Source organism: Harpegnathos saltator, unplaced genomic scaffold (genome assembly GCF_003227715.2).
Source record: "Harpegnathos saltator strain DR-91 unplaced genomic scaffold, Hsal_v8.6 scaffold844, whole genome shotgun sequence".
NCBI classification, from domain to species: domain Eukaryota; kingdom Metazoa; phylum Arthropoda; class Insecta; order Hymenoptera; family Formicidae; genus Harpegnathos; species Harpegnathos saltator.
In genome coordinates this window covers 2,253,238-2,281,116 of record NW_020230698.1, presented here as the reverse complement: position 1 = coordinate 2,281,116, position 27,879 = coordinate 2,253,238, and the positions used below count along the sequence as shown (strand labels likewise).

General features: G+C 42.0%; 1 protein-coding gene across 3 annotated transcripts in view; it reads right to left on the bottom strand.

Moving 5' to 3' along the window:
- The window catches only part of LOC105188015 (Kv channel-interacting protein 4), a 136,432-nt gene that overhangs the window by 56,371 nt on the left and 52,182 nt on the right, over window positions 1-27,879 (bottom strand). For 2 of the 3 annotated variants that reach the window (XR_003114273.1, XM_025307244.1), the window contains exons 2-3: window positions 2,282-2,425; window positions 337-635 (exon numbers count right to left, since the gene is read on the bottom strand). Coding sequence is in view for 2 of the 3 variants with exons in the window: in XM_025307244.1 (XP_025163029.1) it covers window positions 337-635; window positions 2,282-2,322 (340 nt within the window). In the remaining variant the exon portion in view is untranslated. The remainder of the gene's footprint in view (window positions 1-336; window positions 636-2,281; window positions 2,426-27,879) is intronic. The other variant, XM_019843554.2, reaches the window with a different exon arrangement.

Sequence of the window (27,879 nt, the reverse complement as noted above, 5' to 3'; positions counted from 1 at the left end):
ACAATATGAACAACGTTGTCACCACAAGGAAGACCCTCATTTTCAATTCCATTTCTTTCTTCCAATTCCGATCTTATCATTTTTTCGATTTCAGTTTCTCCAATAATTTTTTTCGCTTGAAAATTTTCTACGTCACAATTTCATTAGACTTTTCTCTCATTTTAATGTTCTCAATTGCGTGTTCTCAAAAATATCGGAGTCTCAAGACGCTGAATTGATGCACGGTACTCCGCAAATTCGAGACACGGGATATATTTCAGTCGTTGCAACGCGTCGCTATCTTCACGTTCACCTGGCATTCGACTCGACATTCTCCGATCGCTTTCGACCGAATACCTTGGCGCTTTTTATAGGAGGAGAGTCCCACCACGGGGCCACAACCCCCCGCGGTTCCTGCGACAGAAGAGCTGATGGTGGGAACACAGGGAACACTGCGACCGCCACCCGTCCGACGTTCCAAATCACGGCGCTTGCAAACTCCTCCACCCCCTCCGCTACCGCCACCCCCGGCGGACAACACCACGACGGACCCAGAGATACGTTCGCGCGGCCCTCTTCCCGCGGAGCCCTTTCCTCGCGCCGAGGGCCTCGCTCGTTTACGCCGTCGAAGTCGCCGCAGGCTTCCTCGTGGGATTCTGCAAGGCATTTCGTGGGGTTGTCACCCTGACTCGCGCGCAACACCGCCCTTCTTTCGGCCACCCCGTTTTATCGACATCGCTTTTAACCTCGCCCTTCTCTACCGCGGCTTTTTCGCGCGCGTTAAGTACGTCCTTGCGCTCCCGGGCGAACTATAAAACGCCGCACGATATATACAGACCTCGTTTTAATTTTACCACGCAGTCTTACGTGAAAGAGAAAAACATCAGCCGTGACATCAATCAAATTGGAAAGCGAATCTTCTGGACTCAGCAGCAACGTTATCGAAATTAATACTTTTGATTTCAATTAACCCCGACAGAGAAAACACCAAACAAGCGCCCTCCGCGAAATACTGGTGTGATTTCCCCACACAAAATTTTATATGAAAAACACGTTGAAAGGTAAAGCAAAAAAGAGAATAATGATTACAACTTGCAATGAGTGTGATTTAATAATGTTTAAATCAATATTTCATTATATGACACATTTTTATAATAATAACTCTGTCATAATATATTTCCACTAGATGCACGATGTTATTCAAGCATGTAAAATAAATACTACCGTCACAGTGAAAACAACGTACGATACATCTTTTTACAATGTCGCTGTCGAATCAAGAAGATTCATTCCAATTATGGCGCTGTCGATCGATTCTATTATGTTACGTAATATCTAAACAATATCTATTGGCACAATATTTCTCCAGTGCGTATTGTCACATACGTCATAAAAAATGTTATAAAGTCGTGTCGAGATACGCACTGCTCGAGAGATTTCACTGGGAAGACACGTGGAAGTTGTGTCGGACGGTAAACAAATCTCGGCCACCGCGGTACTCTCGGCGGATAATTATTGGCTCGGCGACCGACATATTGTACAGGAGATTTGTTTTTCTTTTCCCGTTCGTCCGTCCGCTATACCATCGATTTTTCGCGGCGGACGCAGAGCTTGCGGGCGCACGGTGTCAGCGAATTTTCTTGCTTTCCCCGCGCTTTTCGTATTCCGTCTACCGCCGCGCCAGAAACGGACTTTCCGGCCGGATACACCCGCAGCCGCGCAATGCACGAGAGAGACGAATGCTCTCCGAATTTACAAGGATAGCGATTTAGAACGGAACTCGCACCCTTTTCCTCGACGTTCTCGCCGGCGATGCTTTTCACGCGCATTCCTCTTCGCTACTCGCGGCGAGGAGGGCTCCCCGGAGCGTTTCGCACGCAAAGACCACCCGAGCACCTCTCCTCGCTGTCGTTCGACAAACACGAAAGTGGAATACTGATCGTCGCACGCGAAACGCCCGACACTCTATCGTGACAACGTCGTGCGCTGGGCGCTCGGGCGGGTGTATTACGCGCGCGATCTCAGAGGGAACTCGCGCGGGGGTTAAACAAATACGCTCGAAGGGAGATTCCGTCCGAAAATTCTGTGTGTCGAGTGCCCATCCAAGCCCGAGAACACGCGCGCGCGCGCTCAAATACTTGGTAGACGCGACGGGACGGGCCCTATTCCCTTCAGGAATAAAAGATTCAAATCAATTCTCACGATGAGATATATCCGCGGCTTTAGTCCGCGGTGACCCCACGGGTTTATTCAGTAGCCCGAAAATTTATTCATCGAACGATACGGCCGCTGTTCCCCCGACCTGTTCTTTATCGCGCAAGGCGCGACAGACCGTTTTCTCATTCAGGACTTAGGGCGCTGGCATGATGTCCTGGACGAGATCATAATGCTTGTTCTCGGGAGACGCAGTTGGTTAGTGTGTCGTGAGTTCGGTTGTGTTAGTAATCTGAAACAGCCAAACAAGAGAGACATACGTTAGTTGTGTTTGGGCATGAAATTACGGCCGAGTGCCGGCGTACGTGGCTGGCATAGCGGAAGAGACAGGCGAGAAGAGAGAAGGAGAGAAAGAGAGGAAAAGGGAATAAAGAAAGGAAGAAAGAAAGAAACAGAGAGCCAGTGGGAGAAAGCAATTTCGAAAGGTACATCGATTCCTGTGCAATAAAACAAGTGTTTCGTTAAGGCTTCGGAGGCAAGACGCAACTAAATGTTTTCCGTTCCGCTTTTCACTTCACACCGTGTGAACATCGAAACGCTCGTAATGGAGTTCGTGTATGACGGTAAAGATGCGCGCAATGTACACACAGCTTCATTAACGGCCAAACATTTACTAGATCAAGAGTTACTAAATATTTTCGCATCGCCAGACGCACTCGTTTCCGCAAATGCATTTATCATGACCTGACTTTCAATGCTCGCATAAGGACTACAGTTGCTGAAACCTATAATATGCTTGGATTTATTTTGGAATATAGTAGATATCTCCTTTAATGCGTCTTAATCGTTGAATTATTATACCGCTCGTTAGTTCGTTTACGAGGATGTGTTCAACTTCGTTTTCTGTGACACGTACATTTTCTATTAGATAGGTTATTACTATAAGTGACTTTATAATATTATAATCAATGGTAGTCTGTTGACTCATTTGATATTCGCACGCTGTTAGGATTTCATATTCCAGTAAGAAATCTTGATAATATTGTTCTCCATTTTCATTTCACAGAATACTTTACTTTAGAAAATATGCAACATTTAATCGTCAGAATACTTGCGAACAGATACTTAAACATTATTGAGTTTTTAATGTTCCAAAGCAGCCGTGATAGTTTGAGTTTGAGGTTTAGTTTGCGCAATGTAACGTTTTTTATCCGTTCTGAAGTTATGCATAATTAGCAAGAAAATTGTATAGTTCAGATGATCAACAGTCATGATGAATGCGTATGGAGAGACGAATGTGTCTGGCCAGAAATGTCTAGTGACTCTCGATCTAGTTAATATTCGCGCATTAATAAAGCCGTGTGTACGACCAGGAATTCCTCACTTTTTCTGATTTTTTCGCCCATGGACGTTGAAAATGTTAGTAATATTGGGCAAATTTCATGATCATTTATCCAAATATGTACAACCCGTACTATACAGTAAATATCAGCAAACGACGACATTACATCGATGTTACAATATAACTTAATCACTTAGCAATGTAAATACAATGTAATACATGTTGCACGTAACAGTTACATTATTAAGTAATTATAAATGTTGATGTTTACTGTTGGTATTTACTGGGTAACATAAAGAATGTTATTACTAGTTATTAGTACTGGTTATTAGTACTAGTTATTAGTTTTAGAAATAAAAGATGCGTGTTGTCGGGCATTGAATTAAAATCGTTGTAATGCACGGATAAATTTTTGAAGCAAGTTTACACTTTAGCCAAGGACGCCATTGTATTAACATTAACTCTCCCCGAGTCGAACTTTTGGTCCTATCTTCGACCATCTGATCTGTTCAACGTCTATAAATTCTGAAAGACCAATAGAGACTAATAGAGATTTAAATTTATATGAAAGGTGTCCCAAAATTCACGTAAGAAGTAATTTTGATAGAAAACACAGGTTTATAATTAAAAATTGTAAATTTTTTATTGATTCATAAAGTATACAGTATAGGGTTATGTATGGAATAGCATATCGGGTAAATGGCCTCCACGGCTTTGCTGGCACATATGCACTCTTTTGTTGAAATTTTCCATGACCGTGTTGCACAAATGTGGCTGAATTTTGTTGATACAGCGCTCAATTTCCTCCTTCAAGGCGTGGGTGGTCGTGGGCTTGTTGGCATAAATCTTAGACTTCAAAAAACCTCAAAGAAAAAAGTCCAACGGCGTTAAACCGCATGATCTGGGCAGCCAAAACTGATCACCAAAACGGGAAATTACACGACCAGGAAATGACTTATGCAGTAATTGAATTGTTTCTCGGGCTGTATCGCATGTGGCACCGTCTTGTTGAAACCATATGTCGTCCACATCCATATTTTGCAATTTAGGCACAAAGAACTGGATTATCATGTCGCGATAGCGAGCACCATTAACTGTTATTGCCTGACTAGCCGCATTTTCGAAGAAGAATGGTCCGATGATGCCTCCAGCCCAAAATCCGCACCAAACAATGACACGTTGTGGATGCATTTGTTTCTCAACAATCACTCGTGGATTTTCTGAACCCCAAATGCGACAATTTTGTCGATTAACCAAGCCATCCAGATGAAAATGAGCCTCATCGCTGAAGATGATTTTGTTCGAAAAATCAGCATCCACTTGTCGTTGTTCCATAATCCATTCAACGAACTCTCTTCGCTGTGGCCGTTTACCCGATATGCTATTCCATACATAACCCTATATTGTATACTTTATAAATGAATAAAAAATTTATAATTTTTAATTATAAACCTGTGTTTTCTATCAAAATTACTTCTTGCGTGAATTTCGGGACACCCTTTAGAAGGATGGAGAATTAAATTTATAAGAAGAACGGAGATTTAAATTTAGACAGAAATTGAAATTCCACTCAACGGCTCTAAGTAGCAGAAAACACACAATTTGTCATTTGTAGATTCTTAAGAGAACCTCTTGACAAAGTTAAATCAAAGAGAATCAAGACAGATCGATGTAGACTTTAGAATATTAAATTAGCGTCAGATGAAGGTCGAAAGTAGAATCAAAATTTCAACTCAGGTCTACGACACTTCTACCCAGATTGATCGCTTCCGCAAACTTCCGTTTTCGCTTACGCAAGAGAGAAAAATACCGGTTGAATTAACGTGACAGTGAACGAACCGAATGGCGTTTTAGTTAAAGGAAACAGGATTCCTAGTTCCGCTTTCCCCTCGGCGGAAAGCTCACGTTTGTTCGTTCATTGTTATGTTAATTCAACCAATCTTTTTTCTCCGTTTCAAGGATATTGTTCAATCGTACTTTACGGTCCGCATGTTGAGGAAAATGTATGAAACTACTTTTAGAACGTAATCTTCCGATGACATTTGCAGTATTGCAAGCGCCACGCACTGCGTCACGTCTGAAATCGTCGGAGGAGAGAATTCCTCGCGTCTCCATTGCTCGTATAATGTTGTAACAGCGGTAGTCGCGTTAGTAATGTTAGTAATTTATCCACGGCTCTCTATACGTACAGCTCGCAACTTTTATCGAAGGCAATAAATACCGCGACCGGCTGGTCGACTTGCCGCGTCGAAACAATCGGGGTCAGGTCAAAGAGGAATTAGGAGTTAACGAGTTCACTTTTCCCCGGATTTAATGCGGATCTCATAACGACTGCCTATAAATTCACGTGACGGCCAGGGGATTCAGATTATATCGATGGGGGTGCGGTAAAATATAGAATACTACGTTACGTCCTAACCGTGCGGTCGCCTCTTCTTCTCAATTAAGATCTAACGAGTGATTGCGGCGCGCCGACGATTAACGAGACCTCCAATTTCGAAAATTTACGCCGGTGTACTTTGCGCACTTTACAGTCTTTACAGCCCCTCTCGCCCACGCCGAGTTCGCAAACACCGACCAACATAAGTGAAGGTGATAAAACAGCTACTAGATCGCTCGTAAAGCTACTTGTCCCGCACGAGCGAACTTCCTCCCATGGAATTGCTCCGAATCGAAGAATTTCCCAGGCTATGTGCCTCGTATGCACATTTATGCGACCTCTCTTGGCTACGACGGGGTGACGATCAAGGGGATCGTAGGGATAAAGAGAGGACTGCGAGTGTCATAATTTTCTAGAGATTTACCGAGATAAAATGGAAATCGTAGAATATCGACGTAGAATTCAACCACATTTACGCAATGTGGAAGAAGAAAATCGGGAAAGTCGTCATAAATTGGAAAGAGAAGAGGGCGATGTTATATTATATGTAATTTCTAAATAAGAGCTAATGATGAGGTCTTAAAATATAACAATAGCTTATAAAATATAACAATAGCGTTATAAAAATTCAGAATACTCGTCAGAGTTTTTGTTCTTTTCGTTTTTCTCTTTCGCGACCTAGAACACCATACGCGCGCTTCTATTATATAAGATTACAATACACACTCTTATTAAAAAAAGATAAAATAAATTAATTTTTAGGATAAAAATTCTCTCATAATTTATACTTATTGAATGATCTATATTTCATGTTAAAATTGATATCATTTTCATTCATCTCAAACATCTTGAACAAAAGCTTGCGAAAAAAACTCGTCGCATATATAAAATGCAATAACAGTCACGTTGTAAAAATTCGAGATACTCGTCAAAGTTCTTTCTCCTTTTATTTGTTTTTATGTGCGTTCTCTTCGAAAAAGCAAGCTTGCTACCTCGTATCTACGTATATCGTTGCAATAGCGGAAGTTTGCAACATCGTCAATAATAAATTATCAAAGCTTGGCAGCGCAATCGACTCGAAGTTGATAAAGGCGTAATCAATTTCGCGTTATTGCCAACAAGTCGACGGTGGAGACTGCGCATGGTGTCATCGTAATTCTTCGCGATACCGCAAATGAATGAGAAGAATGCGAAATGAAAACAGGCCCGACAGTTCGGATAAAGTTCAGGCACTTCGGCGAGTTTGGCAATTTCGAGAAGTAACGACGTAAAAAAACAAAAAAAAAAGAGGAATACATCAAAGTCGCGCAATCCTTGCCTAAAAAGTACAGCTCATCGCATAAAGGCCTTGAAAGCAGAAAAGAATCTGCGCTGCTTTTGACTACGCGGAAAGTTCCGAGCGATAGTTATATCAGTAAGTACACCCTAGATCCCTTACTCGACTCTTTTCTTCGTTATCCTACAATCGTATCACAAAGAGCTTCTCTGTGTAACTCGATGAAATATGAAAATAAATATCTCTCGAGACTTTGCAATTGGATCGCGAGGACGTTGCGACGGCGCACAAGAACCCGATGCGTGCAAATTTCTGCATTAAAAGTCTGAATGTTACATGTACGTGTTTTTATACAAAAATATATGCAAATACATACAGGGAGAAAAATATTTGGTTGAAGGAAACAATTTTCTGGTGCAATATAAACGATTCAGAAATTCCGATCGAAAAGACCAGGATTCTATTCAAGAGTTAACCGGAAATTCTGATAACCTCAAGCGGGATTCGTGAATTGTTTATATTTTACCAGAGAATTGTTTCATTCAACCAAACATTTTACTCTCCGTGCATATTTAAAAAAATGTATAATAATGTATTGCATACTATAAAAATGTATATCGTATGTAACATGTACATACATGTAATGTTAAATTACAAATGCACTTAATATACATTAAATATACATTTTTGTCACATGTAACATACGTTGTAAAAATGTATATTAATCGAGTAAAAATTACCACAAAAGGCACATCGGTGCGAAACTATTTATATTCATCGTACTTGTACTTGTGCTTTCGCGGTAAAATTATACAAATCGCAATCTGTTTGTACGATGTCATACAAGAAGGGTAGAACGAATCTATTTATTCCGTTAGATATCAGATTCACTTTCTTACGAGGGAAATTTCGCTTACATGACACTTTGTTAGATAACATTGAGCACATTGGGATCGCCCAGTCCTGACTTTTCCTATCCGCCTCAAGTTTCATTAATAAACATTACGAGGTTTGACGAGCCACTACTGTGGTCCCCTGCGGTACTGCGGCTATATAGAAACGTGTACTGATTTGCTACCTTTGCAATAAGGTTGCCTTCAGTGACCTTTGGAGTTTATATCGAGTTAGCTGAAGACACGGCTCAACGTGGTAGTACGATGACGTAAGATAGCACCAGGGATGCTTTTGACATCGTCGAATCGCTCGGCATTAGCATGTTCATGTCACGTATAAGTACGGAACTAAGTTGTTCGCCGAGGAGAAAAGAATGACGCGGGCTTATCGAGCCCATCCATCGATTACAATTTTTCCTCCTCCTTTCCCCGTTTTATCTCCATATATATCGTTTTTTATCCGCTCGTTTTAACCGGGTGGTGGCTCACGCCCACGTAGAATTTTAAGGATAGAATGAAATACCGAGAGAATAAAAAATCGCGCCATTATGCGCTCTGGGAAATGGATGAATGCATGATATTCAAATTTTCGCGAATAATTCGCGAACAAACGGAAGAGTGTGAATCCAAGCGGATAATAAAAAGAAATACGAGACAGTTCCTTGGAAAAGTGTAACGAAAAGTAATAATTCGATAGCAAGGAAACAATAAACACAAATGGGGAATAACAAAAGTAACGTTAAATTATCGTATCATACGATAACACACTTGAAATGGAACACCCTTTTCCCTTTGTTTCCTTTTACATTTTCATTACAGTCGGTCAATAGCATTACGCAGCGGAAAATATGTACCCCGAGTCTGATTAAATCGAACTATGTCCACGTATTATCTAGTGCCAACATTCTATCAGTAAGCAAGCACTCGGTCGGGTTCGCCGATCGAAAGAGAAGCTCTTCCTACGCTCGTCGTCGTTGCAAACCGGAATGTCAGCCAAAACCTACTTTTATCTCCCGGGACGAGAGCGAGTCCCTTCACATCGCTCTGTCTCCCCTAAGTTCTACCTCACGACCATCTCGATTGGCTACTTTTCTTCTTCTCCAATTTTGGTCCCGGTTTCTTCGATCGGCCTCGACGTGGGTCTCGCTATGATCTTACGAGCCCGGGGAGATAAACCGAGAGGAGATCGTTACACAAAGGAGGTAGTCGAGCTAACGAATTGGAGGACACCCCGGCGAAATGAGAGACACGGACTTTGCGAAGCAGATGAGATCTCGTGTCCGCTCGATGTTATTGGAGAAAAGTGCGCGTTGAAACAGCATTCAACGCTGAGTCAGTCTAAAACCAATTTCTCTTCCGCACGGAGAACATTTTTATTAAACAATATACCATACTTGTCTAACTGGGATGTTCCTACCAAAGCATACCGATCGATAGATTGTAACAATTACTTCATAGTTAGTCCGAATATCTTTTCAACTCTACAATGGAAGGTATTTTCACGAAGAAAAAGATTGGTTGAATTTTTTAACGCGTGACAATAAATGAATTGAGCGCCTCCCCGATCAAAACGTTGGTTCGTTCAGCGTCACATTAATTTAAATTTCCTCAAAGTTTTCTCCGTGCGCGTGAAACAGTTTTCCGCGCCATCTTCAAACATTTCGAGTAATATGACAAGCCGAGCGAGCTAATATACCACTTCCTCTCAACGTACAAATATCAGCATCAACATGTTGTGAATATTATCATAACGAACGCCATCATTCGAAAGCATCTTCTACGCTTATCGCTGCAATTGGTCGTAAGGGGAGAACTCTGTTTCGCATTTCCGTTCATTAAGTACCCTCTTCGCCGTTCCCCTTTAATTAAATCCCGCGTATGTTAACGCAGGTCTCAAAGTGGCCGCCGGTGGTCGCAAAAGAGAGAGCGACGTTTCTTTCGCCGTAACGCCGCCGGGGGGTGAGCAGGGAAGCTAAAGGAGAACGTCTGTATCCCGGCAGGAGAGGATTACTTTGCATGCCGCGGGAGGACGTGCTCCATGTCAACGTAGCGCAACATTATCCCGACGTTCTCGTGACGTCAACGCATCACGCGGACGTGTGTCCTCGTGTCGGATAATCCGAAATAGACTTAGTACCTATAGATCACACATACACATCAGCGTGCCCTTGTTGCGTATCACCTCACTTCGCCTAGTGTCACGTCGCGTAACGCCGCGTCGGTCCGTCCGTCCGCATTTCGGCGCGGCACGCTGATCGTCACGATAAATCAGGCTTTAAACTCCCTCGGCCCTTATATATACGTGCGCCGCGAACGAAGTCGACCCCGGCCAAGAGAGTCGGGACCGAAACTTGTCCCCCGGCGGAGGCCAAGTCAGGAAGACAAGCCGCCACCTCCAACAAATCTTCCGCGACCGTGGCAGCTTTTGCGGAGCGACCTCTCTCTCCCCCCTCCCGACGGCGGATAGAAAGCAGGAAGAGACGAGCCTATAATTTTCAGCGGGCCTCTGCCGTGCGCCGAAGAAATATACACAGTGATATCCCCCGCGCCCCCGTGCATGTGTGTGTGTGTGTGTGTGTGTGTGTATGTGTATACCTTAGACATTAGCCACGCGATTTACATCGCAGATACGTCACGCGCATGTAAGTTACGTCGTATACCGTAGCGTTTCACTAAAGCCAGGCGATTTACCGCGCATAAATTAGTCCAGCTCGAAACGCGAGGACTCGAAATTGGGCGGGATGCATACAGCCGACGTGGCAGCCGCACAAATCTACCATCTTCAGCGAATGCCGATTGAGTTTACTTAGGAAGCTACCGTCCAGGAAATACGGCCGCCGACCGTCATTATCCTTCCATTTCGCGCCACGCGCGCAACTTGTGCGCTTGCGGATAAGTTATCGCGGAATTGCCCAGCTCGAGGGCTTCCCCGTGACGTCCCCGATGTATCTTAATTTTTTCTTAGCTTACCTCTTAGTACCAGACCTGAAGGACCATTTCGTCTAACAACGGGGAAGAAGGGGGAGGAGGGGACCAAATGAAAATTCAGCAACGAAGAATGATGCTTTTGTTATCACGAGTGAAAAAAATCGCCGAGCATTCGGCTATATTAAACTATTTCTTCCAGACAAAGTCCCTTCCAGGAAAATTTGCTTACAGTAACGGATTTGTTTTTGCGATCTTCGGAATATATCGAACCTCTTCAGGAAAAGATGATTTAATTTCCAAATTACGCAAATGTGACATCTGGTGATCACACGACGAGATCTCTCTTTTCTTTACGAAATTTTGTGGTGAATATCATCGACGTTAAGAATATCTGGGCCAAACATGTTTCGTTAATTTAAGCAAGGAGAGCGTATCAATTTGCGGTACTTCTCGGGTTATTCAGCTCGATTCACTCAGTTCACGTGTATTTACTTTGTGTACATCTTACAACAGACGGACAACTCGTAATAAATTAAAATAGGGCATCTTTTCAAAGATCCTACTTTAGTTAGTTGCAAGCGTCACGGCTCTAGCCGCAAGCCGCTGTAAGACGAATGTATACCTGAAGAAACCGCGGCGAAACTACTTGAAGTACCCCATAACTTTCCTCTGCTAATTAAACCTTCCTCTCGTCGAATGTTCCGTCCAGATATTCTTATGTCGATGGTTTATTCACGGTGTAATGATCGTTACATTTTATTGAAAATGTCCAGATTGAAGAAGAAAAATTGAACTAATTTAAGGAATAATTAATCCTTAAATCACATCACTACCCTTGAAGAAGTTAGTACGCAGAAATGTCGAATAAAATTCTTATATTGTGGCAAACTTCGCTAGGAGAGCACAAAGCAGAATTTAATTGAGACATCTTCGACAATACATATGATAAATAAAATACTTTACTACTGGTTAAAGATTTCGTAGAATGCTCCGTCCGAGTATTCTAACGCTGATAATTCATTTACCGTAATGTTCGTTGCATTCTGTCGGCAGTGTTCAAATCAAAAAAGGAAAATCAAACAAACATACACATACAATATCGAATAAAATTCTCACATTACTACAAACTTCAAAGGGGAAGCATAAAGCAGAATTTGACCGAAACACCTCCGACGATGTATCGTAAATCAAGTTATAACACAGTGCGTAAGTTGGATGTTAAAATAAGTTAAAATAAGCGGCAAGTGTCAATAAGATGGGGTTCAACGCGAGACGAATATCACAACTTGTTCATCGCGTTCGCGCATTATTAAATTACCGTGCGGTTTCGGCGGAAGAAAGTAAGAGCCAAGGAATTTCCGCAGATACAAGCATAAATAACACGCATGTGTGCGTGATCATCCGGCTGGCACACGCGCAATTGTGCGAAACTCAATCGAAATTTGATCAAAGCATTGTAATCACCAACGTCCAAATCGATTGAGTACCCCTTTATTCAACGTACGACCAAGAGTAATCTTTGACAACCTGGTTTAATAGATTGTGTATGGAACAGACTTCCTCCGGGGAATAGGGAATCTACAAAGCTTTGCGAATCAATACGAAGCAATAGTAAAGCTTCTACATTGTTCTACTATCCGTACCTTGTACAGATATGTACCTTGTCCTCGCTTGTCGCTCGCATTACCGGAACTTTGGCCCGGACGAAGTGAAGTAATATATCGCGGAATAAAACAAACCTGCTCACACACACATGAACACACACACACACACACACACACACACCTCAAAGCATACTTTCACACTGTCCGGCAAGTACAAAATCGCTTGATTTATTGATTTCTTCTCGGCAGGCTCGATATAAAATTAAACAGCGACGCGACGAATCGGCAAACTCCCCGAATAAACTCTCTCCCTCACTCTCTCTCTTTCTTTGCTTGCGTAATTTTTCACGATCGCGCTGGTATCATGGGAAAACTGAAAATTGAATATCAGAAGAGAGAGGTCCTTTGAAAGAGCCTCACGTCAGGCTAACATCGTCCTTTTAGACTGACCGTACAGCGTCGTTACGTAAGACTCAGGCAAAAGCCACGAGCAGGTATACCCGAAGGTATGCATGTATTGTACATATTTTAGGGCACTTTTGCGCTCGACGTATTCTAAGTAGAATTGCGCGCGATAAAACGCGATGATATAAAACGGTGTTGCTTCATGAAAGACGCGTAAAAGCATTCCGAATGCGCGGAAGAAAGGATGAAAGAGAACCACGTATACCGTGTACTCCTTCGGCGCATAAATTTCCTCGTAGGTCAACCGGCGCAGGAGACTACGAAAGGGCGGCGCTATGTGAAAATTTAAGCACCCTTCGGTTTACGCTGTTTACACACCGCGCGTATACAGCCGCCGAGGAGTGGCCCTTCCGCGGTGCGGCTTAATGAGAACGAAAAACTCGCGAGAGAACTGTCGTGGCATTTTTCCTTCTTAATTTCGCGCCTGAGCGGATCTTGACGCGACCGTTTCCAGCACAATGCCCTGAAATTGAACTGAGTTCCACAGCTCGAGATCGACTTGTTGAAAAAATGCATCGGTCCTTGGAAGACAATGCAGACACTCGTGCATGGATCATAATCGAAGTATTTCGCAGCAAGTGGAAATACGAGAGGAACAAGGAAGAAGAGAGATAATTAGCCTTTTGATAGTTGTATTTTTAATTGCCTCGAAGCAATAAAACAAACTCGTGTTTGTTAGATTAATGTTTAAATGCAATGAGCAAGCTTGTTATTCCCGTGGTTTCCCCATATGGAAATCATCAGAGAGCGATCGTTTTGCCTTTCCGTTACGGCACACATGTCTAGTTCTCAGACATTTTATTTATAATCGATGTCCCTATTATCCGCCAGAAGGTCGCCGAGATATTACTTATGTTCTTCAATCGATCGCCTTTTCGTGGACTCTTCGCGTAGTTTCGAATGGATAAAGTTACGAAAATAAATCACAAGCGTATCCGGAATTCTCAACATTTTCTGTTCGATGGATTTAATATCATTTAATATTTCATCAATAATCATTTAATATTTAATATTTAATATATGTAAGATAAAACGTTTAATATCTCGGGATATATTTATAGACAATCATAAAACATAATGAAATAATTTTGCAAAACACGCAAAGCCTCTTTTGAACTTCAAACTAAGAGAGTTACCTCATAGAGATTCGCAAATTTTATTCTTCTGATAGATGATTCAATTTTTACATAACCTAACAGTTATATATTTAATAATATAGTACGCTAAGGGTGTGTATGTCGTAAATATGTGTAAAATAAAATAAAATGTGCAATATATTAATATCTCGAGCATATTTATGGATCGTAAAATATAATTATAAATACAATGAGAAAATATGATCAAAAAATAATCAGAAAGTATAATTGCGTGAAAATAAAACTGCACAAAACATACGGGACCTTGTTTCGAGTCCCAAACTGAGAAATAATACGCATTACGTTGTTAAATAAATAAAGCATCTAAAGCGAGCGTATTATCTAAATGTTACGCGATGCAGCATTTGCATTAGAGATGCGGGGACGAGATACGCCACTATAATTTAACCTACGGATTGTAATTTGCAAGGGCTCCTAATTTACGCTTTACTATGTGTAAATTACACTACAGAGCTACCGGCTTATACATGCGCACGCAAATTAGGTCATTGTCAAATTACACAGTGTAGTACAACGATGTGGCGTAAACCAAATCGAACGACTATGTTTGTTAGTTCACTAATCGCGATGAGAGAGAGAGAGAGAGAGAGAGAGAGAGAGAGCAATTTTCTTAAATTTTTCAAGCAAACGGTTCTCGTGTGTACATTTTAATCGTTTCGAGTCTTCATTCACGATCGACCAACACTTCTATTAACGACCGAAGAGAGAGAGAGAGAGAGAGAGAGAGACATTTCGCGTCGAATAGCGGCCAAGTGCGTATTTTTTCATCGTTGTTATGGATAGCGACTCTAATTCCGCCCGAGAGGAAGAGAAAAGCAGCTCGTACGAGTACGCTATAAGGAGCAATCATAGACCGGAAATTTTCCTCCCCGTTATACCGCACGAGATGCGCTTTATTCTGATATCACGCGCGGCGTGCATTAGCGTACAGAAACTCGGCGGAATAGTCTTGCGCGGGAATTGAATTTTCAAGCGTCAGACCGCGTTATCGCAGCAGCGGTACGCCTATTACGCGACGTCACAGATGATAATGATACGCGTGAATGGTAATACGAGTAATTACCTCTATGTTTTTTTATAACGCTCACACAGGCGCACACATGCACGTGCGATCGATAGGCGCATATAAATAATACTTTAATTACACTCGGCGGTATACACACGCCTCGCGCGGCTTTTACATTTACGCGAAACTCTCGCGCGAGGATGAATGGGGACGTTGATGGCTAATAATGTAATAACGCGCCCGCACGATTCTTCCTCGCGATTGTTTCGAATTTTCCGGGGCCACGAACGGGATGCTGATTTTACACGTATACGCTCATTGCGCTTACCTCTAATCGAGTCAGTCGATCTCGCTGGGTGAAAATGGAAAAATATGCGCGCGCGGGGTGAAAGGGGAAATTTTTGAACGTGAATAATATGTCGCTCATTCTACTCGTTAGAGGCGAACGCAATAACTCGCGCAATGTTCGTGATACTCTCTCTTAAGCGCGGTGTCAACCGCCGAGATCACTCGTACCTCTTATTGATCAAATAACGAAAAATCGGAAGTTATGAGTCATCTTTATGTCCAAGAAATTACAACTTTAACGAATATATTTCTTGTTCGTTACTGGACGATCGTTCTTACGTGGAATTTCTTACTCCGCATTAAATATTCAAAAACACATCTCTATTCTTCATACGGTGCTTCTACTTCCGTGCAAGGACAGAGAAAGATTCTCTTTCTTTTTTCTTCTCTCCTCTCATATTTCTAGTAATGCGAGACACAGAGTATAGCTGGTTGCGTAAACAATGGCACATAAATTGCAAAATATATCAGGTTTAGTTAGAAATAATAATCAGCTTGACTTTAATCGTTTATACCGGTGGATTATAATAATAATAATAGTAGTAGTAATAATAATAATAATAATAATAATAATATATATATAAATTTCTATATACGTGCGTTATTTGATTTTCCTACGTTGTAATAATGCTGCACGCCAAGTGAAAAAATCGCATCAAAGCGAATAAATACTCCATTCTACTTTACCCTTTTCTCTCTTCTATTCTCCCCTTCTCTTTGTTGTATTCTCTTTGTTATAGAATCAGATTCCATTTGGTATTAAAACAGTGGTCTCTCTTTACTGAGTTTTAAGAATAACTATTACTTTCCCCATCTATTCGAGCGCAAATTTTTGCTGCGCACTATAAAATGCTTTTCTTCACTCATTTCATATATGCGTTTATGTCCGTTTACATTCCCTCTCATCTTTTTATATATATCCTCTCATGGACTGTTTTCTTATTTTATGCATCTTTTGTAATGGATACTGTTTTAGCGCTTAAGGGGCTCGTCCTAGAATGCCGATAAATACCACTGTCTCTCTCTCTCTCTCTCTCTCTCTCTCTCTCTCTCTCTCTCTCTCTCTCTCTCTCTTTCTCCCTCTTTCTTTTTCTATCCCTTCTCCTTCTCTTTTCACCGCCATGAAAGCGCGCGCTGCATTCGCGGAGGGATTGATATTTCTCGCGCACGAAGGAATTCTGAAATCGCGTCGAGTGTCGAAGTGTGTCTGTCATTAATAGAATTTGATACGGAGAAAATCGTGCGACTGTCAGGCCTCGCGGCGTTCATCCGCAATACCTAAATGTCGTCCGATCCAGTATTCAGTCCCATCCTCCGTCTAGCATAACTCAATATTGGCCGGCTCACCGCCATTACGTGGTTCGACCATTAGAGTCTTCGCCCTCGATTATTCTCTAGGCCATCGCAATTTCGATTCTCGCCTCGATCGATCTCCTCTCGGTCAGGAAATACGGTCATCCTGTTAACTGCCTGTCACAGCTGACGCTCGCCGCGGACGTCTCCGTTCTACAACCAGAATGAAGACGGAGGTGGGCGCTGTCTTCGCCGGTGTGTGTGTGTGTGTGTGTGTGTGTGTGTGTGCGCGCGACTTTACAGCTTATACGTAACACGGAACATGCAATTACAGTCACAATTACGTGTACAGCTAGATCCATGGTACGCGCGCGTCGACAGCAATATTGTTCCCGCGGGCCCAATATTTTCAATTGCTTTTCTATTTCTCTTTCCCCGCCCTTCCTCTTGCCCTTATTCCCTTTTAATAAAACGCTTTTATTGAAGTACCGATTTTTATGTGAATTTTTACGATGTGATGTTTACGACGCGTCATAACTTTGTTACTACAAGCCGCCGCGCGGCGCTGTTGTGCCTTCTTTTATCTTTTACAGTTATCGCAAGTAGATTATTATCAGTACGATATATACTGCCAGGATACGCCGCTACGGTATAAAAGGACTCTCGTACGAGAGAACGCGCACGTGATTTCTCGCGTCCTCATTGAAACGCAACGGCGCGGACGCAACGACGGGACGAACAGGCCACAGACGAAAGGCCGTACAATCCCTTTCCTGGCAAATGTAATTGGCCGGGTAGCCATTCCAGATGATAAATAACGGTTGGAAGTGCGCTTAACGTTGCAAGAAATTATTGCATTTACCAAAGTGTCCACAAGACGCAATAAATGCGGCATGTTAGGATCTCCGACCGCCGCGCGACGGCCGTAGTCTTATTTTCCCGAGTCTTATTTTCCCGAGTTTTATTTTCCCGAGCTCGCTGTATATCAGACACAACAGTTCCATTAACTTTTTTTTTCTCGCTCTCATCCTATGGAATGCAATTTTCCGCGAGACAACGTCGTCCGTCCGACATGATTTGCTCGAGAAAGAATATACGCGCGATAGATGACTATTTAAAGACACGCATCCCACGCTTTGAGACATAATGATGAATAATTCGTAAATAATTTCGAGCCATTACGCATAATTGATCGCCAAATTTAACTGGGAAACGCGACATTAGCTGTCGCGCGCGCAGAGAGACATACGTCACATATTTATAAATAGCGTGCGATTTATAACGTGGGAATAATACTTGGCGCAAGAACAACGCGGCAATCAGTCGAAATGCGCTCTCGGTCGGCGCCGACGCATCGACGACGTTATTCTCCCCCCGTTGTTATTGATACATCTATTACGCAGTCTGTGTGCATTTTATATTTAAATCAATCCTGAGAGGATGAGCTGATGAGTTGTCGAGCGAAAGGTTAAAGTTACAGGACGCGGCGAGGAGAACACCTCGCCATCGGTATGGCAGATTATTCCGTAGCGATTATACCGTTCCGAATGCGAGGCTCTGTCAGTACGAACTACGATTTATCACGAATTATAATCAGCAGTGTTGCATTCGACGATACTGCGCATTTTAATACGCGCGCTGATCGAGCGACGATCGGAATTAACGACATTCCACGAGGCGCCGGCAGTTTTACGAAACTGCGGATAAATTATGTAGTTAAAGCGGCCGTTTAAATAACGCGCGCGCCGAGCTGACGCGCAACAAAAGCTTTAACGAACCGAAATCCTTTTCTCGTTTTATCGCAGGTTTACAAAGCCGTCGCAACAGGTAGAACAATTTCTAGACACTTACGCAATGTCACTGAGTTATATCTGGCTGCAGCTGCGAACTCTGGGTAAGCAAGATGTCACGATTCACGGAATAATGACCCATGAAACGATAATGGCGTTATCGCCGGGACAGATGAGCTGTTATTAGCATCTCCACAGCGCCGCGGACTAAGAGTTCCGTTTCCTTTAAAATGATTCGCACCGCTTCTCTCTCGCTCGTCGATTCTCTGTGTGTATCGTTTGTATGCTTTTCGTAGTGTTACGATAATAACGAAGCTCGCGGATCGTCGGTATCCATCCAAGCGATCGTAATTATGAAGTAAAAATTAAGTTACTTCGCTCACGCCGCATCGAGCTGAAATTTATCGGAGTGACCCAGTCGTCGCATTATGCGAACTTTCTCTGATAATCACATTATGAATTACATTTTATAACTAACAACCACGAGACTTGCGTAGATGCCAAATGTGTAAGCAGATCACACGCTTGTCGTAACGTATATCGATCGATAACTGAGAGTTCGCTTAATTGAGTCAACAGTTGGAAATGGCGTGTTGATCGTTGAATTACATGCGCTATGCGTCTTAACAGAGCAATGGCTCCTGTCGCTACTATTGCAAGACACACAGGATGTGCAAGATGTACTCAACGGGATAACCAATAAGGACCGACGATAGAAATCGTCGCGAGAACTAAGCTCGACGCTAATCATCAATTTAGGAGTTACACCGATTTAGGAACCTGTGTGTATATGTATACACGCGCGCGCGCGTGTGTGTGTGTTTCCAATTTCTGATATCCAGCAGTGTTCCACCATTTATCTGTGACACCAAACGTGAGATAATTATTAAAATATTTCGAACGTTTTAGATTTTACAGACAACGGAATTATTTTACAAGTCACGCGCGATGCAGATATAAATCTTTCAACTGATCTACTAAATCGATCTCGGGAATATTTTAGTAGAGTAATACGAACCAAGTAAGAGAGTTAAAAGTTCACACACATAGACGGTGGAAACGAAGTAACATCGCCTTGAGCAGCGTATTAATTAAATTCGGCAGTAATACGTTCAATGTATGTCTCCTCCCCCGATGGATAAATTATTCCTAGACGAGGAAATTACTAACCCTATAAACGCGAACGACTGTCTATTTCGGACCAATCGCGTTACGTAATGAGATATTGTTTATCGAGTTTACTATGTACTTAATATTAATAAAGCAATCAAATCGAGAGTTAAATCTACCGCCGATTGCGATATATCCTACCTGAATTTCAATATGTACATCTTGTCGCAATTAATTTAATTGCAAACATTGAGCCTTATCAAGGATTATATCCGGTAATTTTTTAATCGTAAATTTTATTCGCATTCAATATAAAGACGTGAATTCTCCCTGCGCGCGTATCTCTTGGGAAATACTCTTCAAATAGAATCAATCAGAAATTCCATTTTCTATTACTTTCTCGTAAATTGTGTATTCAGCTGTTTCTTCTGCGATGGCTAAATAAAAATTTGATCGATTCCTTTTAGTTATTATCGTTAATGAAACCGTTTGTGGGAGATGGAACCGGATGGAAACGAAGTTGGGAAAAACTAGGTAACGCAATGATAAATCTCTGGAAATTGATCGACTTCTCCCACCTATTCATTCCGGCACGTAGCTCGATAACGTAGAATTACATTCTTCCGCAAAGACATTAGGATCTGGCATTCTCCGCTATCCCGATGCGGACCGCCGATGTTCTTCCGCGCTGAAATTTTCGTGAACGCTCCGCCAATTCGATATCGTTTTGCGCGAGTTACATTATAAACCTGATGGCAATTTCGCCAGGGAACAAAAGTTCCCGTGAAAACCAATCGCTGCGAGCGACGGAACGGTCGATTATAGCATTGTAACAGCCATCGCAGAAGTATCTGTCGCAATAAAATTATACGAAACACACGCAATTTATGCACATAAATGGAACACTTCCATCGCGCGGGCTTATTTTTTCATCGTGCCTATTAACATATTTCGATGGAAATTTCCTTTGCAGAAATTTGTTATTCATAACTTCCCGAGAATAACAGTCCCATTTTCAAAGCTATCGGCATCGCAAATTTATTCACGCGAATTTGTACTCGTAAAATCATCGGCATCAATTTAATAAACTCCCTTAATATGAAACAAAAATATCTCATTATCTCTTTCTCTCTCTCTTTCTTTCTATCTCTAATGATGTTAATATCGCATACAAAAGTTTTTCCCAAACGAGCACATGTACGTATCCAAATGCTCGCCGTGTATTTTATTCACGTCCAAAATGTCAGAATGTGTACGCAGAAAAAAATAAATACTGTGTTCAAATAAATGTTACTGGTTCCGAGTATTTAAATACGTTCTCAAAATACGTTCTGAATCCTAATAAGTTTATTACTTCAATCGGAAAATTAAATTAAAACAAGAATACTAAGTCAAGACAAACATTCAATTCGCTTCCTCTATATACAGATTATAAGTTTTATAATATTCTTGTAAAAAGATAAATGTTTCTTTTGAATAATGAATATTAACGTATATTCAAATAATGAATATTACGATAATGAATTTTCCTCAAATTTTTCTGACATTTTAATATTTATGCTTACATATTTTCGGGCTATTGTCAAGAAAATATTCTTTGTCGGAGGTAACCATGACAAAGGAAGGAAGTAAACTGAGTAAACGCTCTTCCTGGCAGCATTAATAGTATTTTCCTCTGTGTGTGCACATTTATGCGACACATAAATATTAAGCCGCGCATCACGTATGGTGCATTTGCATCGCGAAATTTTCCCGCAGTCAAGCTTCTTCGCAATTTCACCATCGCTATCATGGGACTCTGGCCATCGCGCAAATTTATGGCGGCAGTAAGCGCACATTAAAGCTCAATGGCAGTCAGCGGTCGTGGCTTCTCACGTTATCCAATAGTCTACGAGTCCTGCAGGACGCATTCTCCTGCGTCTGGAATGCAATTCCAGCGATGAATGCAATAAGCGCGGGGGTGGTGCTATGTTTGGAAAACTACGGGAAGAGTGCTCTAACGAAAATAGTACAGCGCTTTCTGCGAATCCATGCAGGGCTTTTATAACGCGGGGAAAATTTAAGACCGCAATAGTCTCTCTCTGTGCTGAATTATACACGTGTACGGCGCGCCAGGTTTTACGCGCTCCTTCTTTTCTCGCGATCTTTCCGATCAATTTCGCCGTGATTTTCTTTTTTCGTTACATGAAACATCTGCCGAAAAGAGAAAATTCAATATTCGCAAATGGGGAAGGGGGAGCACATCAAGTCACTCTGTCTCGTTTCCTATGTGCGTAAAATTTCGGAATTAATTTGCAATATCCTCATTTTCGATATAATATATCGTGTTCGACACGCTCGACACGGGAAATTTTGCAGCATGGACGGAAACTGCGTGGCAGAGATTAACTGGATGAAAGATACATGTTTTATCATAACGAGATGCATATTTCACATGCCGCCGGATGAAAGAGAGAGAGAGAGAGAGAGAGAGAGAGAGTATCCAATGCATGTATCTAGCAGGTATTTTACTAATTTCATTTTGTATTTTACGCGCATTTCTATCTGATCAGCTCGTCATTAATGCAATGAAGTAACGCAGCAGCAAAATAATTACTGTAATTATATTATTGGTACACAGATCCCAGGTTTAGCGGAATATTATAAAATTCAGCGCTCCAGATATCAAATAATAATTACAAGAGTTAAAGTAATTACGACGCTCGAGCAGTAAGAGATACTTGCGACACTAATAGCAACAGGAGAATTTTATCTAAGAGATAACTCGTATAAAAGAAAATGCATTCGCGTGTACACGTGTATACACATGTTCTCTCGAGTGTTGTGTTTACACACGTACGCCTCAATCGAATCGAATCGTAAAATAATCCGCAAGACTCAGGTGCATGTGCAGACATGAGATCGCGGTCACAAGAGAGCTTAAGATGTCGTAAAGCGTCTAGTGAAAATTGTCGCCATCCGCGAGGAAATCACAGTTCGTGACGAGTGGAGCTGGGCTCGCTGTCATTTCAAATGGATGTAGGTCAAACCAATTGGAAAGCTGCCAACTGTGCAAAACTAGCCGTGCGGACATTTCTTGTTGATACTCTGACAATCGAGACTCCCTCTCGGCGAAAAACGTGATTGTGATACTTTAATTTCTCATTTACACGTCTCGGATTGCTTTAACGAGCTCACTCAAAACATATTTCGATAACAAGAAGCGACCTTCCCGCCACGCGTATTATTCCCATTAAAGAGAGATATTTTCGAAATTCTCTCGGGAGGTCGATTATTATTAGCGATTATCATTAGCGATTATTATTAGCGAGGAGATACAAACAACGGATATAACGGAAGCGTAAAAATTTTTGTCCTAGCGTCAGATCAGATTACGTCACAATCTCCCATCTACTTTTGCAACACTTTACGTGCATTGTATTGCATTTACGCATTGAAGGGACAAAATCGAGATATTTCTGGTAATTGCGTTTTCTGCATATCTATATGACATTTTCTTGGCCGTGTGCCACTTCAAAGTACTCATTCACTCGATCGAGAATAATAAGGACTCGTTACGTGAAATTGGCTTTACGAGCGCACTGTAATTTGCACGAGTCTCCTTCGTTGTACCAAAATACAGATGAGAGATAATCTCGCACTGATTGCGTGATATATTGCAAAGATATATCGTGTTCCGAGTGTGATGTGTCTCTTACCGAAGTTAGAAATAACTATCGGTGTTCCGTCATCGAACATTCGATAAGTATCGCAAAGTACTTCCCACAGGCGAATAACAAATTGCATCCCCATCGCGATATGCAGTGCATTACGCGAGCGAGTATCACGCAACAAACGATTTCCGGACCGGTCGGGATCGGAGAATATCAGAGAATACCGTTCCTTTATGGGCGACCGTATGCAAAGAATAATATTTAATTAGCCGAAACAAGAGACTACAGATAAAATCAACTTCTCTATATCACGCTCGCTAATAAACCTCGCTCCCTCGGGCTTTGTATCTTGCCCCTTGGATTTGCATAGAACAAACATTATCTGTGAATACATGATTATGGTAGAGTTTCATGTACCATGTGGCACTTTGGAAGAATCTCATTACGGCCGCGCGGGGCATTATGAATAAATTCGCAAGAAGTGCACACATCGCGTACGGGGGTAATGTGCTCTAAAGCGATAATAAAGACCAGACGCAAATGTGCGTCGCGATCGCAATTACTTCTGCCGGTGCGGATGCGAGAGGAAGAATGAGAGCGGCATCTTGCGCCGCGTCCACCGCGATGAAATTTGCAAGCAAACGAACGGTTGCGCGGTCCGCTCCGTTTCCATTTCTGTTACCTCTCTGTCGGGATTTCCACGTCCGCGCGGAAATATATAATGAATTAATTTTAAGAAAATATTAATGACTTGTTGCAGACTCCGCTGGAGTGTCCGTTTAACATCATAACACGCGCACATGTCACATCTCTCGTAGCGCGCGATTCGCAAGAGAGCGCTGCTGGAACGTCGCGTGCGTATATAAATTTCGAGGTAAATTTTTAATCGACGAAACGGTGAAGCACGAGCGAGAGACCCTCGTCGACATACGTAGCGTGCTGTTAAACTGTTTTATTATTATCAGTGAAATATGTAAATGCGTCTCGCTTGGGTCGAATAAAACATCACGCGATGTCCCATTGTTATTCATCTCGCGCTGGATATTATTGCCCGTCAAAAAAGTAAAGTCGCTAATGGGAATAGCGCTCCATAATGTGTATTGATCTCGATTTTCGATTTCAATTTTCGGCGACAATAGCGCCGTGTCGCGTTTCGTTTCCTTTACACGAACAAATCGTTGACTCTCCCGTTGTTTCTTTTGCAGCTGTCCGAATCGAGATAGCTGTGAAAATTTTCAGCGCCGGGGAGTCTCCACGGTAACCGAACGCGCTGTATAATATAATATCTTGCCGCGCAATACCGAAGAGACAAAGAGAGGACAGTCACAGAGTCGTCCCTGATACGATTGAACCGCAACTTTTTTCCTTCGCCCTCTAACACGCGCGATATCGAGTAGAACGCACATTGTGGTCTATCAAGCGTAACACGGACGCGCCAATCGGTAAAAAATCCTTCTCTCTCTCTCTCTCTCTCTCTCTCTCTCTCTCTCTCTCTCTCTCTCTCTCTCTCTCTCTCTCTCTCTCTCTCTCTCTCCCCCTCTCCCTCCCTCCCTCCCTCCCTCCTTCCCTCCCTCCTTCCCTCATCCCTCCCTCCCTCTCTCTCTCTCTCTCTCTCTCTCTCTCTCTCTCCCTCTCTCTCTCTCTCTCTCCCGCCTAATTTATTATACAATCTAAATATATAACCAAATAAACAAAACCGAACATTTTCCACTTTGTTCAAGCGCTTTTGTGTACTTTCTTCTTTCGTTGTTTCATCCTCGACATTCTGTTTTCGGTTACGTGCGCGTGTGCGTGTGTGTGTACGTAATAGAATACATAAATATAAACTCCCAGCAGGGGCGCAAATAGCGTAACGAAGAGACAACGTCGCAGATAAAAGCCGAACGGAGGGACGTTATTGGATTGTTTATTTTGCTTACTGATGGATAATGGGCGGTGGGTTTTCTTCCGCGACGTTTCACCTGGGAAGCGGGGAAACCGATCGCGTTCGATTCGCAGCGGTGCAATGGGGCGACCCGCGCGATATCCAGCCTTGAGGCAGAAAAATGAGCGCATTTTGACCGCCGAGCGCGCGGTTTGTCACGGCTGAGCGTGGAAATGAAAGTTTCGGACGCGCTCGATGTGCTTAATGTTCAAGGAGATAGATAATTTAAGTTTCGCGAAGGGGACGATCTGAGTCTCTGCACACTCTGCCTCGCCTCGCACTCGAGAAGAGGTCGAGCCGATATTTATCGTGTAAGTTGGTATCTAAGGGAAGCGAGGCCGATAAAAGGGGAGCAGGGTTTGGGATAAATGATAAGGAATGAATTCCGGGAGACGGAACGTGTCCCCATTGAGCCTCGACATTTAACGGAGTATGTGGCGCGATTTTTGTTATCCTAATTGAAAAAACTTGACTTTCAATTAGCTCGAGGAAGTCGACACGCTGACGTCACCGTCGAGGCTATTAATTCAGTGACGTGTGACGCAGGCTTGTTGAAAATCAGCCGGGGATGGAAAAGAGCGCAACGACGTGATTAACTTTCCAATTTGCAAACTCAATTTTCGACCGGAAAACGAAGCCTCGCTCGGCAAACACACAAAAGGCGGGAGGAGGAGGAGGGGGAACGACGTTATTTTTTACTACGCTCGTTTTTCATTTCTATGCGTAGTAGAAGAATGCAGCGGTTGTATGTGTCGTAATTTTCCATCCTGCACAACAGCGTGTGGAAAGCATCATAGCGTGTACGAATGTGTAACTTCTATTGGCTTGATTCATACGTTCGTGCGGATCCATAAACAAAATTGAATTGCACTTTATCCTTGTCAAAAACATAATGTTAATTAATAATACATGCGCCATTCTGTTTGATAATCTTTCGCCATCTTTCGCGTAATTTCATAATTTCTCCCTTTCTCGCTGAAGAAACGTCCCAAGTGATCTTTCACCTCTTCCAAAGAAGTGAAGTTTGTTAAGCTTCAAGAGAATTTTGTAATGAGCGAAGCAGGCGATAATCGAAGCGAGCAACAGGAATGAATATGGTGAGTGTGGTAAAATATCCCAGTTAAGCTCTGATAATTTTTGTGAGGTCTGTTATAAAACATGATGATATCTTGCATTATCGTGGTGGAAAACGACGCTTTTCCGATTAGCTAATTCGAAATGCTTCCTAGTAATTTATACCTTCAGTGTTTTATTCGGGTGCAGTGCTTGTCCGAATTTTCCTTCCAATTTCATCAGATGGAAAGCGTAACTATTTTTTTAGACGCAAAAATCAGGCTTAGAAGTAGCCGAGATTCGCTTCGCTTACTCTACAATATATCGTTTTCGTTATTGTAAAGAATTCATTTCTCATCTCCCGTTACCATTTATTCAAAAAACGGTTCGATTTCATTGAACCTGTGAAATGAATCGTAGGCGGATATGCGATCCATTAAATTTCGTTCCGTTAAATGTTGCAGCACCCAAACGTCGAACCTTTTTACCACTTTATTTTGATTTAAATGTCTTGAAACGGTTGATTGACCAATATTCAATTTTACTGTGATACTCCGAGTTATAATGCGATCAGAATCGATTAATTTGCTAGATACTCGCTCCCCACACATATTTTTCACATGTTTACGTTTCATTCTTTATCAGAATAAAAAAGCATAATGCATCAGAAAAATTCATTACTACTTTCCATTCAGAACAAAGGCTGTACTTCTTTAAATACTACCATTTATATCGCAAAATATGCTTATAAGTGTCTATATGCTATCAAAGGATACAGATGGCCAACTATATGAAACTATTCTCTTAATAGCGACATACGGATATCAACTAATTGCAAGACAAAAAATTGCACAAACTTATGGATTAACTCAATAAACAATGCCTCAAAGGCACCGCATAATCGCATTTATCGAATGGATAACAAGCTCCCCTGCATTCTGCCGTTCGTATTATTCATGGTAAAATGCCTCGTCTCCGTTCCTCTTTCATAAGACAGATTAAGTAAAGACCTTGTTCCCGGCACTGCTTGATCCTTTCCTGTCAGCGCTGATATAAACTTGAGACCCTTACATTGTAGAATAAACAATGATCCGCCTTCAACGGGACAGAAGACTTCCAATCTCTCGTCTTTAAGACGTAAAATCCGTAGAATGTATAAACAAAACGGCCGGCCCTGTTTTACGATGTTATAAATAATGGAACGACGCTTTGCGGCGACGCGCCCATGAAGTTTTCTAAAATTTTAATGTCAACCACAGTGACAAACGTGATTCAGTGATTCGTGGACAATGCGAATCTCAAGATTTTCCCAGAAAGGTATTTAATCCAAACGAAATATTATTTAAGATGAATGTTGCAATTAGTAGTAAAGTAACCTCATCGTGAAAATAAGTTAATAAACTAAGAAATTGATATATACGTGTTAAGCTGGAGGTAAATAAAGTTAATTTTGTTGAGAAAGTTTTTGAAATTTTAATATATTGTTATATTTCTTTAATTTATAGAAAAATTTTAATTTGTTTG